Genomic DNA, 14,918 nt, shown 5'->3' on the forward strand with positions numbered 1-14,918 from the left:
GGGGGACGGAGATACTTGCAGGGCGGTTTAGACAGACGTGGCAGGTTGCGCGCGTATAGGAAGACCTGCAGACGCACCAACCTGCGTGATTGCTCTTGTGTTCGCCTGTGTAGCGGCATGCATGCATGGGCCCGTCGAGGCGCACGTGTTCGCGGAATTTTTTCATGTTTCGGCTAAGGATACCGACGTGTGGCCGAGTGTCTGTTGCTCATCAACGCTAAAACAAACTTCGAAGCGCGAAACGGATCCGGAGGACAAAGCGTTCAGGCCACGAACCCCGCAAACAAGCGCTAAGAAGAGAAAAAAGAGCGACTTGGAAGCTGAAAGAGGTCGGGATATAGGCTAAGGCAGCGGCGGGAGGAAAACATGCAGGCCAAACGCTGAGGGAGACGCGCGACAAGAGTCGGCAGTAACGGGAGAGAACCCCGCCCCTGCTGCTTAGAGGAGAGCGGAGCTGTGCCCGCGGCGAACGGTGAGTTGACAGAGTGAGAGCGAGTCAGTTTTTCGCAGAAATATGTTAGAGACGCGCGTCACTGTTTAGGGTTTACGGTTAGAAAATGGCGCGACACAGACAGCAGAGTGGAATGTCAACAACCCGCGCAGAGCCACACGCCTGGGCTACCATGTAGGCGCCGGCGCAGAAGATCGCTCTCGCGGCGAAACAACAGAAAGCAAGTGACGCTGAGAGAAGGTGACATCACATGCAGGGAAAACGAAGCGGAACCGAGCATAGGCGCGAGCGAGAGAGGCCGAAGAGGCACATCGAAACGCAGCGCGACAGCAACCCAGGGAAAACGCCGAAAAGCGACGCCTCAGGCAGCGGCACGCGCGACCCAGGACCGACCGAAGCACACTGCAAGCGAGAGGACACAGCAGACAGAAACACTGAAAAACACACACTGGTGAAAGGCCCCCGCGCCAACTCCTTCCCACACTTTCACACTTAGTTAAAAGGTACCTAGTGGCGCGAGAGATACTTCAAGCCCCCGGGAGAACTCGAGAGACGAGCAAAATTAGAGTTGAACTGAATGGGCAGCTCCACTCCTAGCACGAAACACTCCCTCTCACACTGACGCATTCTTCAATCTCAGCCGCACACAACCTTCGCTCATCTTCCTCGCTTCTGTGGGGGTGCTAAAATTCGTTCTCTTGCTGCGTCTTCATCCGTTGCCGCTCGCCTCGCCCGGCCTCTCATCTCGCTTCTTCTCGGCTTGCGCAGTCGCTTCTCATGTCCGCTCTGCCTTCTTTCTGACTCCGTGTGCCTCCCATCTCTCTCCTCTCGCGCTCCGCTCTGCGCCGCGTCTCTTCCTCCTGCGGCCGCGCTGCGTTCCTTCGCTTCTACGCTTGCGAGGCGCCTCCTCTGAGCTCTTCGAGTACGTCGAAGCTCCACAGCTTGCCGAGGCCGTCTTCGCCGGCGCTGAGGACTTCCCACTCGCGTTCGCGCGGCAGCTCGCCGGGCGCGCCCCGCGCGAGGGAGCGGATTTCCATCACGGCGCCTGCGTGGGCGGCCCAGACGCTCAACGGCTCGCCGCGGCGCAGATCAAGCAGTACCAACTTCCCCTCCGTCGTGCCCGCCAGCGCCAGCGGCAGGCCCCTCGGGTGCCGACAGATACGCGTGAAGCCCTCCTCCGCGGCGAAGAGCGCCGGACCCTCTTCAGCAGCCCGCGCCTCACCCTCTGCGCCCTCTGCAGATTTCGCGGCTGCGGCGGCGAGCGCCGGGAAGGCCGCGCGCGAGAGCGCAGCCAGCGAGAGGGACGCGCGGACTTTCTTCTGCGAGAGACTCCAGACGAAAACGCCGCCCTCGAGGCCGGCGGTGACCAGGCAGCCCTGCTGCAGCTGCTCACGCCAGGCCGCGAGCGCCCCTACGCGCGAGGCGCGGTCCGCTCGCGGGCTCGGCGCAAAGAACTCGAGGCCCAGCGGCGAGTCGAGCTCGTCGGCCGCGACCGCGGTCGGGGTCGGGGTCGGGGTCGGGGTCGGGGTCGCGGGGGCGGGGGCGGCGGGGCTCGCCGCGACGGGCGGCGGGACGAACTCGACCGCCTCGACGGAGCCGAGGTGCGCGGAGGAGGCGAAGTGGATTTTTCCCGTTTTCTCGTGGAAGAGGAGAATCCAGCCGTCCTCGTAGCCGACGCACACGAGGCCCTCCAGCCCCGCCGCAGCGGCGGCCTCGTCGGCGCCGCCCGCGAAGAGCTTGAGGGCGACGACGCCGCGCGCGGTCTCCGCGTCTTCCTCCGCGTCTCCGTCGGCGCGTAGAGGGGCGGCGGCGTCTCGCCCGAAGCCGAGGAGCTGCGGGCGCGGGACGAAGGCGCCGGGGTCCTGCACCTGCGGATTCAGCGCGGGGTGCGCGAAGGCGAAAAGCGTCTGACCGCTCTTAGCCTCGTAGACGCTCACGCTGCCGTCCTCCGCGCCGACGATGCAGTTGCGGCCGTCTGCGGAGAAGGCGCAGGCCGTCAGCGGCGCGGAGCCGACAAAGACAGAAAGCACGACCGGCGCGGCGGCGCGCTTCGCGCTCGAGAGCGACGCAGGAAGCAGCCACACCCACGCCGTCTGATCCGCGGACGCCGCTAAGACCGCGTAGCCCCGCGGATGAAACGCCACCGCCGTCACGTCCTGCGCAGGGCCCGTCAGCGCGTGCAGCAGCGACACTGGAAACGCCTCCGCCGAAACGGAAGACGCGGACGCAGAAGAAGAGGAAGAGGAAGAAGAAGGAGACGAAGAGGAGGCGGCGGAATCGTCGGCTGGGATCAGGTAGACTCGGACGTCCCCGTCGAAGCATCCGCAGGCGAGGAGTTTGCCGTCGAACGAGAAGGCGGTCGCAGAGACGGTATCCTTGCCCTCGCTGAGGACGGCGCTGGGCTGCAGCGCGAGAGGGCCCGCCGCCGCGTCCGCAGAAAGAGCCTCGCGTCCTTCCGCAACGAGGGAAGAAGAACGAAGCAAGTAGAGTCTGCATTTGTCGTCGCATGAGCCGAGTGCGACGAGCGGTCTTCCGCCGAAGCGCGAGGGCGAGGAGAGCGAGGCGGCCGCGACCAGTGCGTCTGTGGCGCCCTCGCAGGTCGCGCGGAGGCGCCGAGAGGCCTCCGCGACAAGCTCGGGGCAAACGGATGCAGAGGCATCATCCATGTCAAGAAACTCTCCCTCAGGAGTCTCAATCACCCAGCGGCAGCCTGGAGGAGCCGCGGGAAACCCTGACTCGTCTTCATCCACCTCGTCGCCATCGTCCTCGTCGTCTTCTGGGCCTTCATCGTTCATCGAGACGTCGTCTTCCGCGCCCTCCCCCCGCGGAAGGACGAACTCTGCATCGACTGCCTGCGAAGGATCAAGGAAGCACTCGTCCTGCCCATTCTCGCGCACGGAAGAAGAAGAGGCGCAGGCCTGCGGCGTCATCTTGACTCATCGGGGGGCGCAGGAGCGAGGCGTGCGGCGGCGAAGCAGCGGAAGAAGCAACTCCCCTCTGTTTGGATGTCTTGAGCTCGCACCTATCTGCAAGGCGAGGCGTGGAAAAAATTCTTTAGACAGCAAAAGGGACGAAAACGAGGGAAAACCACGACAGCGCCACGACGAGTGGTTCGGACCCACAGGGCGCATGCAGGGAGGCGCGCAGGCCAGGAAGCACGCCAAGAGAAGGAAAACCGCGTCCCTAGTTCGGCAATAAAAATGCCGGTATTCACGCAAACGGGTCGCAAAGAATTCAGTCAAAGAGGAAACGAGATCGGGTTTGAGGGGCGTCGCGAGGCGAGGCTCGGATTTCATGCATGCGGCGCATGCACTGTGTTTTTTCGATTTCTCCCGGCGGCAAGACACAGCAAGGCGGTTCGAGCAGGGGCGTCCAGTAAACGCCATTGAGTTTCTCAGCAGTCGTTTTCCAAGTCTCCTCTCTGCCTTTGTTGCCTCTCAGCAGCACTCACGGTTTCTTGCCTCGAGACGAGTGCGTTCAGAAGCTCGCAGGGTGTGAACCTTCGTCTGCGCACACCTCTTGCTCAACTGTCCTGCCTCTTTCTGTCTCGTGTCTATCTCTCACGTTCAGCGACGATTGTACGGATGTGATCCTCTCGCATCCCGTCGGTCTTGGTTCCCTAAGCGGGGGAACTTTTCTGCGCGTCGTTTGTTTTTTTTCTCCGCGTGCACTCCTCCGTCTCGTCGCTGGAGCGGCTCGAGAGTCGCCCCTGCTTTGCTCACGTCTTGCGTTCGTCTCTTCATCTCTGTCGACACGTCTTCTTTCCTCTCCTCCCCTTTTCTCTTCTCGCGTTGTCCTAGCCTGCATGCGTGCCGCTCTGCATGAGACAGAGACCACGTGTGCACCCAAGTCGCACTTTTCTTGCCGCCTCGTGTCGGTCTGAGCGGCTTCTTCTCTCCCTTTTTCCACTCTGCTCCGCCTCCTCGTCGCCTCCCGTCTCGCTTCGCAGCCGCGAGATTCTTTCTGTGCCGCTGAGCGCCTTCCCACGCCCGTCTTCCTTCTAGCAGCTCGGCCTCTCTTCTCCGTCGCGCCCCTTGTGACTGAGGGCCTTTTTCGCGGACCGCCTCACACCATGGGGCAGTCCTCGCCTCTGATAGCCGCTGCTGCAGCGGCTGGCGGCGCTCCAGCGGCTATCAGAGACGCTGCAGCGGCTATCAGAGACGCTCCAGCGACTATCAGAGACGCTTCGCGCGCGTATGCCTGCACGCGGTGTTGGGAGTTCGCCTCCCAGATGCGCAGCTTGTCTCTCCTCTCTCGCCGCTTCTCCTCCGTCTTCCTGCTCGCTCTCGCTCTCGTTGTGTCGGCGTCTCTGCTGTCTCCATCTGCGCCCGTCTTGGGCGCGGCCGCCTCGACTGCGGAGCCCGTTTTGGCGTCTCTTTCTCTCGCGGCCTCGCGCCTCGCTGTCGGGGTCGCGGCGTCTTCGCAGGAGGACGACGTGATTCTACCCGAGGACGACTCAGGCTTTGCGGAGTTCGACGAGGGCATCGTCGGCGACGACCTCGAAGAGGGCGAAGAGGATCTCTTGCTCATGCAGCAGGCCGCGACGGCCGCTGGGCGCTCGGCGGAGAGAGAGAAGAAGCGGCGCGAGGCGCCTGCAGACGGCAGAGAGCACTCCGCGAGCGCTGCGGCAGCCAACGCGGCCGAGGGCGAGGACGCCCAGCACGGCGCGCGAGAGAAGGGCGTCGTCCTCGAGCGCAGAGCTGGCGCTGAAGGAGAGGGAGGCGGCGCAGACGAGCGCGAAGAGCGCGTGCGCAGGGCGCGTTCGGCGCTGAGGGAGGAGGCGACGAACGAGCTGAAGAAGCGCATCGACGGCGCCATCCAAGAGATGGAGAAAAGCCCCTTTCCTGCGTTGGAGGCAGACGAACAGATCCTGTTCCTCGAAACCTTCCAAGATGAGCCGCTGGAGAGCGGCCGATGGGTCGCCAGCGCCGACCCCAAGTTTCAGGGTGAGGAAGAAAAGCCTCTCGAGCGTAGTTGCGGTTCAAAGGGCGGGCGCAGGGCCAAAACAAACGGGACGGAGACTGAATCGCTTGGAGATGCGCTGCAAGATGATGTGTGTGGTGTTTTGGGACATCTGGTGAGTAGATACGTACTGCCCTGATCATCCTTCTTCTCTCAGCTGTAAGATGAATGGAGTTCGCAGAGCGCTCCGAACTGCAGAGGTGGATAACTCCACTGTTCTCGGCGCCAGGCTAGAAAGGTGGAATTCCTCTTCTTCGTAAATGCCCCTCTCTCCCTCTCTCTCGCGTTTCTCTCCGTCTCCTCTTTGCCAGCGCATGCGTCGTGTCTCGCCACGCTGCGGCGCCCAGGCGCGCGGAGGTGCACTGCGTCTCTGCGCGGTGGAGCATATGGAAACTGAAAAAGAGTGTCGACAAACGCAGACACACGGACGCTGCCTCGGAGATTTGTTTCGCGTGATAGCGTTTGCGGAGGAGCGGCCTCGGCGGGTGTCGTGCGCTGAAGGAAGGGATGCGCGGAGGCGTCTGAAACTGCAGTTGCGCGGAATTCTTCCGATTCGCTGCGCGCAGGCCGCTGGACGACAGAGCTACGCTCCGAGGCGGTGATTGAAGGCGACAGGAGTCTCACTTTGCAGGACATGGTACGCTGTCTTCGACTCTGAATGCGCGAGAGAAAGAGAAAGCGAGCGAGGGGGTCGCTAAAGAAAGGCGGGGGGCGTGACGACCCCCAAGGCGCATGCGAAGAAGCGACTCTGCAGGGGCGGGAAGGCACGGCAAGGGAAGCAGCAGCAAAACAAAGGCGCGTTTTTTCCCGCGCGCGGGGGGTGTGTGTGCGGCGGAGAGCAGAGAGAGGCTGCGGACGACCCTAGAGGATCTTCTGGCGGCGAGCGAGAGAGGGGGTGCCGCGCGCACGGTTTGTGGCGCTGCTGCGGCGTGTGTGTCTGCGCAGCGCAAGTTCCACGGCATCTCGACGCGGCTGCCTGCGCCGGTGAACGACACGCTGAAAAAGTCCTTTGTGCTGCAGTACGAGATCCTGCAGACGCGGCCGCTGACCTGTGGTGGCGGCTACCTGAAGCTGCTGCAGTTCCCGCAGAAGCAGCATCTGCGCGAATTCAACCACCTCACGGACTATCTCGTCATGTTCGGCCCTGACGTCTGTGGCCGCAGGAACCAAATTCACTTCATCCTCAAAATCCAAAACCCCCTCACCGGAGAGTGGTGAGCCGCGACGGCCTGTCTGCGAGTCCATGCGAGTGCCGATACACAGGTGTCCATGTGTGTATGCGAGTATTCGTGTATGTCTCTATATATGTGTGTATAGGCCTATATCTGTATATATGCGCCTATAAATGCATATTTACATCGATGCATGTATATGCACATATGTGCCTATATATATATATATATATATATATATATATATATATATATATATATATATATATATACACTTGACGTATATGTATATATGCTTCGTGTTGAATCACGTATGTCGACGTGTCGTCGTCTACGTGAGCGGACAGCGTCCACAGTCACACAGGGCGACAGGGTGCGAGGCTCGTCAGCGTTCTGCGTCCAGCTCCTCGCTCGATAGATTAGTATCAATATTTAAAGTATATTCTAAATATATATATGTATGGCTGCGGTTGCTTGTGGTGACAAAGGGGCCAGAGCGTTTTTTTGAGTTTGTGCGTTGAGAAATGGAAAAAAAAGAACTGCGGACGTGCTTTCTGCAGGACCGAGCATCATCTGCAGAGTCCGCCGAAGCTTCAGCCGTCCCCGTTCTCGACGCTGCTCACGCTGTGGATCAAGCCCGACGACTCCTTCGAGATCCTCGTGGACGGCGTGACGGTGCGAACTGTGAGTCTACGCATGTGTCCTTCCTTGCCACGGGTTCAGATTTCCGCGGTTTCCCTCGCGCCGCATGACGACGCTGCGGCTCAACACGTGTTGCCGCGTTGTGAGCAGGCCAGCGAGCCGAGATCGGCAGAGTGAAAGCTGCGACGCAGCGAATGCCGAGGCGCTGCGGCGAAGTCTCCACGCCCGAGACTGCCCACTATGCCGAGTGGAATTTTCGCAAGAATGAAGTCCCTGTCTTGGGTGATTGGGGTCCATCCACGGCCTTTTGTCAGCGGCGTCTTCCTCTATTTCTCTCTTTTTCCCTGTTTTTCGGCGTGCAGGGTAGCCTCCTGGAGGACATGGAGCCGCCGCTTCAGCCGCCGGAGACTTTAGTCGTCGGTACCGCCGCGGACGACGACGAGGCGGCAAGCGACCGCAGAGGAAACAAGGTAAACAGTCACCCGGTGATGCCGCGACGGGTTCGTTGGATTCGCAGAAAGACAGATCCTGAGTGGACGCGCGAGTGCCACGGGCGCAAAGGGATAGCGACGAGGCTTGTCTCGCATGAGCAGGCTGGGCGAGGAGAGAGAGCCCCGGCCAGCGCTCTCTAGAGGCGCCTGAGGAGAGGCGACTCGGTACGCAGGAAGGTCGGAGGGCCGATGGGGCACACCAGCGAGCTAGTTTCGAGAACGTGAAATAAAAACAAGACAGAAAGCGGGTGCGCCAGCGAACGTGTCGAGGTGCCAAGAAGAGTTTTTGCTCCTCTCGGGTGACAGGGGGCCGGCCTGCGCAGGAATTTAGGCCTCTATGGCCATTTGATTCCCCTCGGCTAGCGACGCGCTTCCGTCTGCCAGCTTGACATTTTCTTAGAGGACACGCGTGTTTTTGTCTCGCTTTGGTGTAGGCGACAGCGGCTTCGAGTGTGAAGAACCCTGCCTACTTCAAACTTGAGGTGAGTTCGCACTCTGTAGCCGTTTTTTAGATTTTTTCTTCGTTGCGGGAGTCTCTTGGGGTCGTGCTGACGGACGCCGTCTCTGCGTTGGCTTGCTCGCGAGGCGAGTCTTTTTCTCGGGATTTCTCCATATTTTTCTCTGTGAATGGCACCCCTCCACAGGGTGGCTAGACACGTCAGCGGTAGCGATCCCGCATCGAGTCCGGAGTCTAGTCTTATCGCGCCGTCTCGATTCTCGCTTACGCAGCCTCTCATTCTCTGTCTTCTCCCTCTCCGCTTTCTTTGTCAAGTCTGTACCCTACACCTGCGTCGTTCCTTTTTCTATGCAGGCGAGCGTGTGTGCCAGTGTCTCTTGGCGTTCCTCTGGCAGGCTCGCGTTCCAGTTTTCGCGTTGTTTCCTCCGCGGCTCGCCGTGAGTCTCTTGCTTTCGCGCCGGCAACTGCGCGCTTTTCCGCTTTCTGCTGTCTGGTCTTTGGTACGCGTCTGCCGTTTCGCATCGTTCGCTTTCTTGTTTTCCTTTTTCTTCAGCATGCGCACCGGCTGCGAGACGTGAACGCAATCGGTTTGGAGCTGTGGACCGTCGAGGGCGGAACAGCGTTTGACAACCTGCTGCTCGCGGACTCCATCGAGGCCGCGCGGAAGGTAGCCAAAGCGACCTTCGAAGTGAGCCCGCGCGCCTTCGAGCGGAGAAGCCGCCCGCTGACCTGAAGCGAGAAAACGCGCATTGCACTGCTGCAGCGCAGCAGAGCAGCGGCGCGACGTTTAGGGTTAAGGGTTTGGGTATGGCGGCGCTTTAGGGTTTGCGATTTTGGTATGGTGACACTTGCATGTCTAGTTTCAGAGAGCCAAAGGCAGGTCGACGTTCTTTTATGTTGGTTTCCCGTCGCGCGAAAAAACCCTAGCTCGAAACCTTAGATTCGGCGTGTGGCGCTGTCTTGCCGCCGGGCGCTTTGCGTCGGTCCGTGTCTGTTTTTGCTGTTTTCTCGCTCGCAAAGCGTGGGAGGCTAGTGTCTGCGCGCGTCTGTCGTGCGAGTCCAGCGATGCCTCTGTCTGTCTCCTCCTTCTTTCTTTTCATCGCCAGGTTCGTCGTGTGAAGGAGCAGGAGCTGCATCGGCGTCTCGAGCAAGTTCACAGAGCGTGGCTCGCTGAGTTCTCTGAAAAGCAGCGTGCGCTGGAAGCCGAGCACGAGGCGGCCATCAAGGCGGCGCTGCCTCCGCCATCGCTTCTGGATGCGCTCGCCCTCCGACTTGAGCAGCTCCGCGAGTTCACGGGTTTGCCTCTGTTCGCCCTCGCGGCCGTCGCCTGCTGCATCGTGTAAGCGTGTCTTTCATGATGTTTTCCTCTTTCTCTCCCTCTATCCGCCGCCCTCCCCCCGTCTGGAGAGGCCAACGAGCCGCCCAAGTGCCTGCAGTCTCTTGCGGCTTCGCGTTTACTCTAGGTAGTACTACAGTCGTAGTTACGGGTAATCTTGTGTGGATAGTGCCCTACACGATAGCTGTTATATGTAGCTCGATTCCATTCTCGCAGCGCGTCTGGCGGTTGGAGATTCTCTGCACCTGCGGCCTCTCGTGAGCTTGCCCTCGCCATGTCTTCGTCTGCCCAGAGGCCTTCCCCAGGCCTCACGTCGCTTCGCCTGTGGCCTTGTGTCTTTTCGCTCGTTCGCCTGTTGTCTCCAGCGTGTCTGTGGCGGGGCGTGTGTGTCGGTGGCGACTGCCTCTCTCTCCGCCGCGCGTTCGTTCTCCTTTCCTTGTCACTCGCGGCGGCAGGCTCCGCGGTTCCTGCCCACGATTCTCGCTCTTCGTGCTGCCTCCGCCCTCCCCCTCGGGCGTCAGTTCTGCGACTTGCTGCTGGTCAGCCGCGGCTGCGGAGTCTTCCCGCGGAGGCTTTATGGCGCTGTCTCCTGTGTATCTCGGGTTTTTTTTCTTTTCAGATGCCTCGTGCTGGTCGTCTGCGGGCGCAGGCGGGCACGGCCGGGCGCATCCAGGGCGCAGAGGAACGCAGAAGAGGAGAAAAAGGAAAAGGAGAAGAAAGAAAAATAGAGGGAATCCATGGCGGGGGGAGAGAGGGGGGGCAGGCTCGGAGGGAAGCGTGACAAGAAAGGCGAGACTCGCATGCTTTTTCGCATCTTGGAGGCCTCCGCCGCCCCTCCCTCATTTTCTTTCCTTCGTGCATGCGGCTCAAGAGCGCTCTTTTCTTTGCGTGGGGCTCCTACGGCGAGAAGCGCTCCTTCGGTGCCTTTTTTCCAGTCTTTTAGACGTTTTCATGCGACAAAATACGGCGTGGCATGCTGCGACACGGAAAGGCGATCAAACTGCCATCGTGAAACTTTGGGGTTTAGGACCCCAGGGCAGGGCGTAACTGCGCACAGAGACGCCTCGACAAGCTCGCAAGGTGTATCTGCTCACGTGGACAGAGAGACTAGCTAACTGCAAAAGAAGGTCATTTTGCGAGATAGGTCGGCTGGATACAGACAGAGACCAGTGGGAGCTCGATGAACTACAAATCTAGATAAATCGGTAGGTAGTGCACGCTCCGCCAGGTAAAAACTCAGAACTTGCAACTATAGAGAGAAAAGAGTTAAGCTGCAGATAGAGACACGGAACGCACAGACAGAAAGACGGACCGATTCAAGATACGCAGCTATACATGTAAATGCAGTTAGAGGCGCGTTTTAGCCAATGTCCAGAGCTGGAGGCAAAGAGAGAGCTGCGAAGCACAGGGAGACGGGTAAAAGGGTGCGAATATATAGACATGTATACAGTCGTATCCGTATATATATATATATATATATATATAGTCGTATATATTTTTTCTGAATGATCGAGGATATAAGCACAGATGTGGGAATACCAGTCCGGTTTGCCAGACGGCGCCAAGTCGTCTTTACGCACCTTTAGCGCCCCTTTTTGCAAACAGTAGAGCGCATTTTAGCTTATTCGAGTCTTCGCACAAGGCTGCAGGTCACCTCAGCCGCAGCCAAAAAATACGATATAGAAGGGAAGGAAAAACGCGCGCCTTCCCCCCTCCCCCCCACAGCGGAGAAATCGTGCAGAATGTTTCTCAACGGACACTCCGAGCCTGTACTCAAGTACAAGAAGGGACGTTGCAGAATGAAGAGCGCCCCGCCTCCTGCGCGCGTCTGTCTCCTCTCGTAAGCGGCACCCGGGAGAGAGTTCTCGACTACGTCATCATCAAGGACTTTGCACGCCACGCGAAATCGTCCTCTTCGTCCTCCTCTTCTTCGTCCTCCGCTTCGTCTTTTTCTTCCTCAGCCAGCTCGGGCTTCACGCTCCTTTCCTCCTTCAAGTTTGACGTCTTCACGCGATCAGCTGCGTCGCTTTCGCCTCTGTTTTCATCGAGTTTCGTTCCGGCCGGCTCGCTCTTCAACTTGGCGACTCGCTCGTCGCGCGCGGTCTCCGCGGCGCTCCCTGCTGGTCTCCGCGCCTTCAGCTTGAGCACGCGCTCACGGTACGCTGCGGCCTTCTGTTCCTCTTCTTCGAGTTCGGCGAGGAAGCGCTGGATGTCTTGACGCTGCTGAAGAGTCGTCTCTTTCTTCTGCCGCAGGTCGTCGGCGACTTCCCTGCGCTTCTCGGCGACGCGCGCCAGGAGCTGTGCGCGCGAGAAAAACACACAAGCTTCCAGTCTTTTGAGGCATACATCAACACTGATTTTTGGACTCGCCCCTTCGCCCCCAAACGCGCCCGAGAGCGGTTCAAGAGGCGACACACAGGCGCCGCACGACGGCAGCTGATGGCCGCGACTCGCACTGAGCTCCGAACCAGCTGCGCCACCTGTCCATGAACACGCAAAGCGAGACGACAGCAACGCGCGCGTCGCGGGCACCGCGCAGTAGAAATGCAGCCGGAAGCGGTTGCATGGCTAGAAAACGAAACCCGGCGCCCGAGAGACCGGGGAGAAGGGAGAGACACATTTACGCCGATGTGAGGAACCAGGACACATGCCAGCGCGATCCCGGAGGCTCTCGCGCGCGCTCAGCATCTGCTCTGTCTCCCCCGCCCCTTCCCCTTCCCCTTCCCCGTCCCCCCCTCCTCCCCCCCGCATGCTCTGAGGCAAAGGCGGCAGACGCACCTCTTTGAGTTTCTTAAATCCGACGAGTCCGCGCACTTCTGCGTCGCGTTCTTCATCGTCGAAGAAGCCGTAGGGCAGCTGGTCTTCGCCCGCAGGCTCGTCGGGCTCAGCGCCTCCTTCGACGCCCCCAGAAGGGTCTGCGCCCCGCTGCGTGTCCGCGGCGCCGTCTCCGCGGCCTCGCTCAGCCGCGACCTGGGTCTCGAGCGCGCGGAGGAACTCTGCGGTGCGCTCAAGCTCGTCGTCAGCCCCGTTCCTGCTGCCCTTCGCCTCCTTCGTGGCTTTGCTCGCCTTGGGACCCGCAGGCAGCGCCGAGCTCGCCGCCTGGCGCGCGGCCTCGCGGCGGCGCGTCGCAGCCTCGACTCGGTGCCGGAGGTCCTCCAGCTCCGCTTCTTCGTGGAGAATCTCGCTGAAAAAAACCGAAAACCCCGGGAAAACAGCCGAAACTCCACAGCGGCCAAAGGCGCAGACAGAGTCACGGGCGCACGACACCGTGCGAAGACGGAAACGGGGTCTGCAGATTTCGCGGCGCGTCGGCTGCAGCGCGGACGCAGGCAGGGACCCTAGACGCGTCCTGGGCGATAAGAGAAAGCGACGAGACGCGGCGGAACAAGGCCAGCCCCGCACAAGTCGAGAGGCTGTCCCGAGGAAACAGGCGGCCACCTTTTTCGCGGCGGCATTCCAACGGCGGCTGCTGCGCGCCGCGTGGGCGTGTTTGGGGCTGCGGCTTCGAGGGCTGAGCTGTGTGCAGTCTCCCTGCGGCGGCCTACCTGTGCAAGACGGTGGCGTAAGGGTGATACCACTTCATCTCATCCACTGCCGTGGACGCGAGCAGCGCGGCACTGATGGAAAAGGGCAGACTTCCGTCCTCGTCGCCTGCCGTGTCGCCTGCCTTGTCGCCTGCCTTGTCGCCTTCGCGGCCGGCTCCGGGCTCCTCAGGCTCCGCCGCGACGTCGCGGTCTGCGCGCCGCTCACGCTTTGCGTCGGGCTCGCCAGCGGACGCCTGCGTGAGGTTGCGCTTTCTCTGGGCGGCGGCGCCGGCGGCGCCCCGCTCGTCTCTCTCGCCCTCCACGGCGTCTGTCGCGTCCTCGCTTCGCTCTCGCAGGCCGCCTGGCGGCGGCGCGTCGGTCGCCTCGAGTGAAGTCGCGTCGTCGGACCCGCCCCCCTGCGACGCCAACTTTGAAAGCGCCTTCTTCAGCGGCAAAAGAAGATCCGCACTGGGCTCTTCGATTTCAAAGGCCACCTCCACAGCTCCTTCCTCGCCGCCTTCGTCTGCTTCTTTCAAAAAGTCCTCGAGGCGCGGAGCCGCGCGCGGCCCGCCCCTTCCCCGGAGGCCTCTGCGCGCGAGCGTCTCTTCAGGCTCCGCTGGCGCGTCGCCGTCGCTAGGCGGCTCCTCTCTCTGTGTCTCTTCGATCTCCGCGCCCGCGCCTTCGCCCTCGCCCTGTGGGACCTCGGTGTCAAAAAAATCCGCCGGCAGATCCGCGCCCGTCGCATCGCCTGCTCGGTCTCGCGGCTCGTCGCTCGGCGGTGAAGCGCTGCGACTCTCTGCAACTCCATGCTGCTGCTCGCCAGTGACCTGTCCCGCCTCTGCGCTGTCCTCATCGTACGCGTCTCCGAGCAGGCTGAAGCCCCCCTCTGCGGACGCCTCGGGCGCAGAGACACCTGTCTCCGCGGTCTCCTCTTTGCGCGCCGAGGGGCGCGCAGGCGACGCAGCGAGCACGCTAGCGGCCTCCTCCTCAACTTCCGTCGTCGCCTTCTCGCACTTCACGGGGCACGTTGCAGACGACGGAGAAGACAAAGGCGCCGGCTGAGAGTTGCGCGCTGCTTCGAGTGATTTTTGCACGCGCTCCTTCTCCCTCCTCTCCCTCTCCTTTTTCATCAGCTCGCGAATCGAGGCGCCCATTTCGTCTGCGTGCGGGAAACTGCTAGAGCGTTCGGCGGCCTTCCACAGCTCCCAAGAGGATTCTCACGAGCCAAAGACGAGAAATCGGCATGTCCGCTGTCTCGCGGCGCCAGGCCTTCGGCTACAACGGAGAAGGAAGCGACGAAGAGGCAAACGTTCCCACTGCGATGCAGAAGAACTCAGCCGGAGAGCAGACGCCACAGGGAAGAAGTGAACGGCCTTCGCCAGGATGGGGTACGCTAGCCTTTTGCTCAACGCAGAGACAAACGCGAAGATGCGCGGAACCCAAAATTCCAAACAGAAGGGGGGGCCGGCTAAGCGTTTTGCGAACAGCAACTTGAGAGCTTCATAGAGTGGGAGAGCCGCTGAAAGCTTCCTCGCCGTCGACCCCTTGCGTGATGTTTTTTCGCTGTGTCTGAAGCGGAAAACGTGGAGAGAGAGGCAAAGGGAAAAAACGACTACAGAAGAGTAGCAGTACCCTTGCACGGCGCTAGGAGTATCTTTTTGCGAAACACTCCTTGCGGGGCCCAGAGGCTCCAGCGGAGCGTGGCCTGAGTAGAAAATGTAGGGTGACGAAGAGGCAAATCCTCTGGAGAAGAGGAGACAATGGTGACGCGGATACTGGAGAGAGAGGAGACCGTCGGCACAGAACGAATTCCTAGACACAGGCCGGCGCTGCAGCGGGGTCGAGCGTCGTGAAAGCCGGAGGCTGCGCAGAAGAGACTGCTT

The 14,918-nt window shown here is 60.9% G+C and overlaps 3 protein-coding genes across 3 annotated transcripts; 1 reads left to right on the top strand and 2 right to left on the bottom strand.

Moving 5' to 3' along the window:
* Positions 1-1,338: 1,338 nt before the first annotated feature.
* On the bottom strand, positions 1,339-3,381 carry BESB_071800 (WD domain, G-beta repeat-containing protein; the record flags this gene model as incomplete). Its single annotated transcript, XM_029365553.1, has 1 exon — positions 1,339-3,381. One exon carries the CDS (start codon positions 3,379-3,381, stop codon positions 1,339-1,341), a length of 2,043 nt encoding a protein of 680 aa, XP_029218037.1.
* A 1,142-nt stretch (positions 3,382-4,523) lies between these two features.
* BESB_071810 (uncharacterized protein) lies at positions 4,524-9,518 on the top strand (the record flags this gene model as incomplete). The annotated part of the gene is made up of 7 exons (XM_029365554.1): positions 4,524-5,528; positions 6,359-6,627; positions 7,146-7,269; positions 7,590-7,697; positions 8,153-8,200; positions 8,729-8,863; positions 9,282-9,518. 7 exons carry the CDS (start codon positions 4,524-4,526, stop codon positions 9,516-9,518), a joined length of 1,926 nt encoding a protein of 641 aa, XP_029218038.1.
* Positions 9,519-11,380: 1,862 nt separating this feature from the next.
* Positions 11,381-14,189, bottom strand: BESB_071820 (uncharacterized protein; the record flags this gene model as incomplete). Its single annotated transcript, XM_029365555.1, has 3 exons — positions 11,381-11,809; positions 12,290-12,695; positions 13,057-14,189. The coding sequence occupies 3 exons, from the start codon at positions 14,187-14,189 to the stop codon at positions 11,381-11,383; spliced, it is 1,968 nt and encodes a 655-aa protein (XP_029218039.1).
* Between the last annotated feature and the right edge of the window lie 729 nt (positions 14,190-14,918).

The sequence above is a fragment of the Besnoitia besnoiti genome (genome assembly GCF_002563875.1).
Source record: "Besnoitia besnoiti strain Bb-Ger1 chromosome Unknown contig00007, whole genome shotgun sequence".
In the NCBI taxonomy this organism is placed as follows: Eukaryota; Apicomplexa; class Conoidasida; order Eucoccidiorida; family Sarcocystidae; genus Besnoitia; species Besnoitia besnoiti.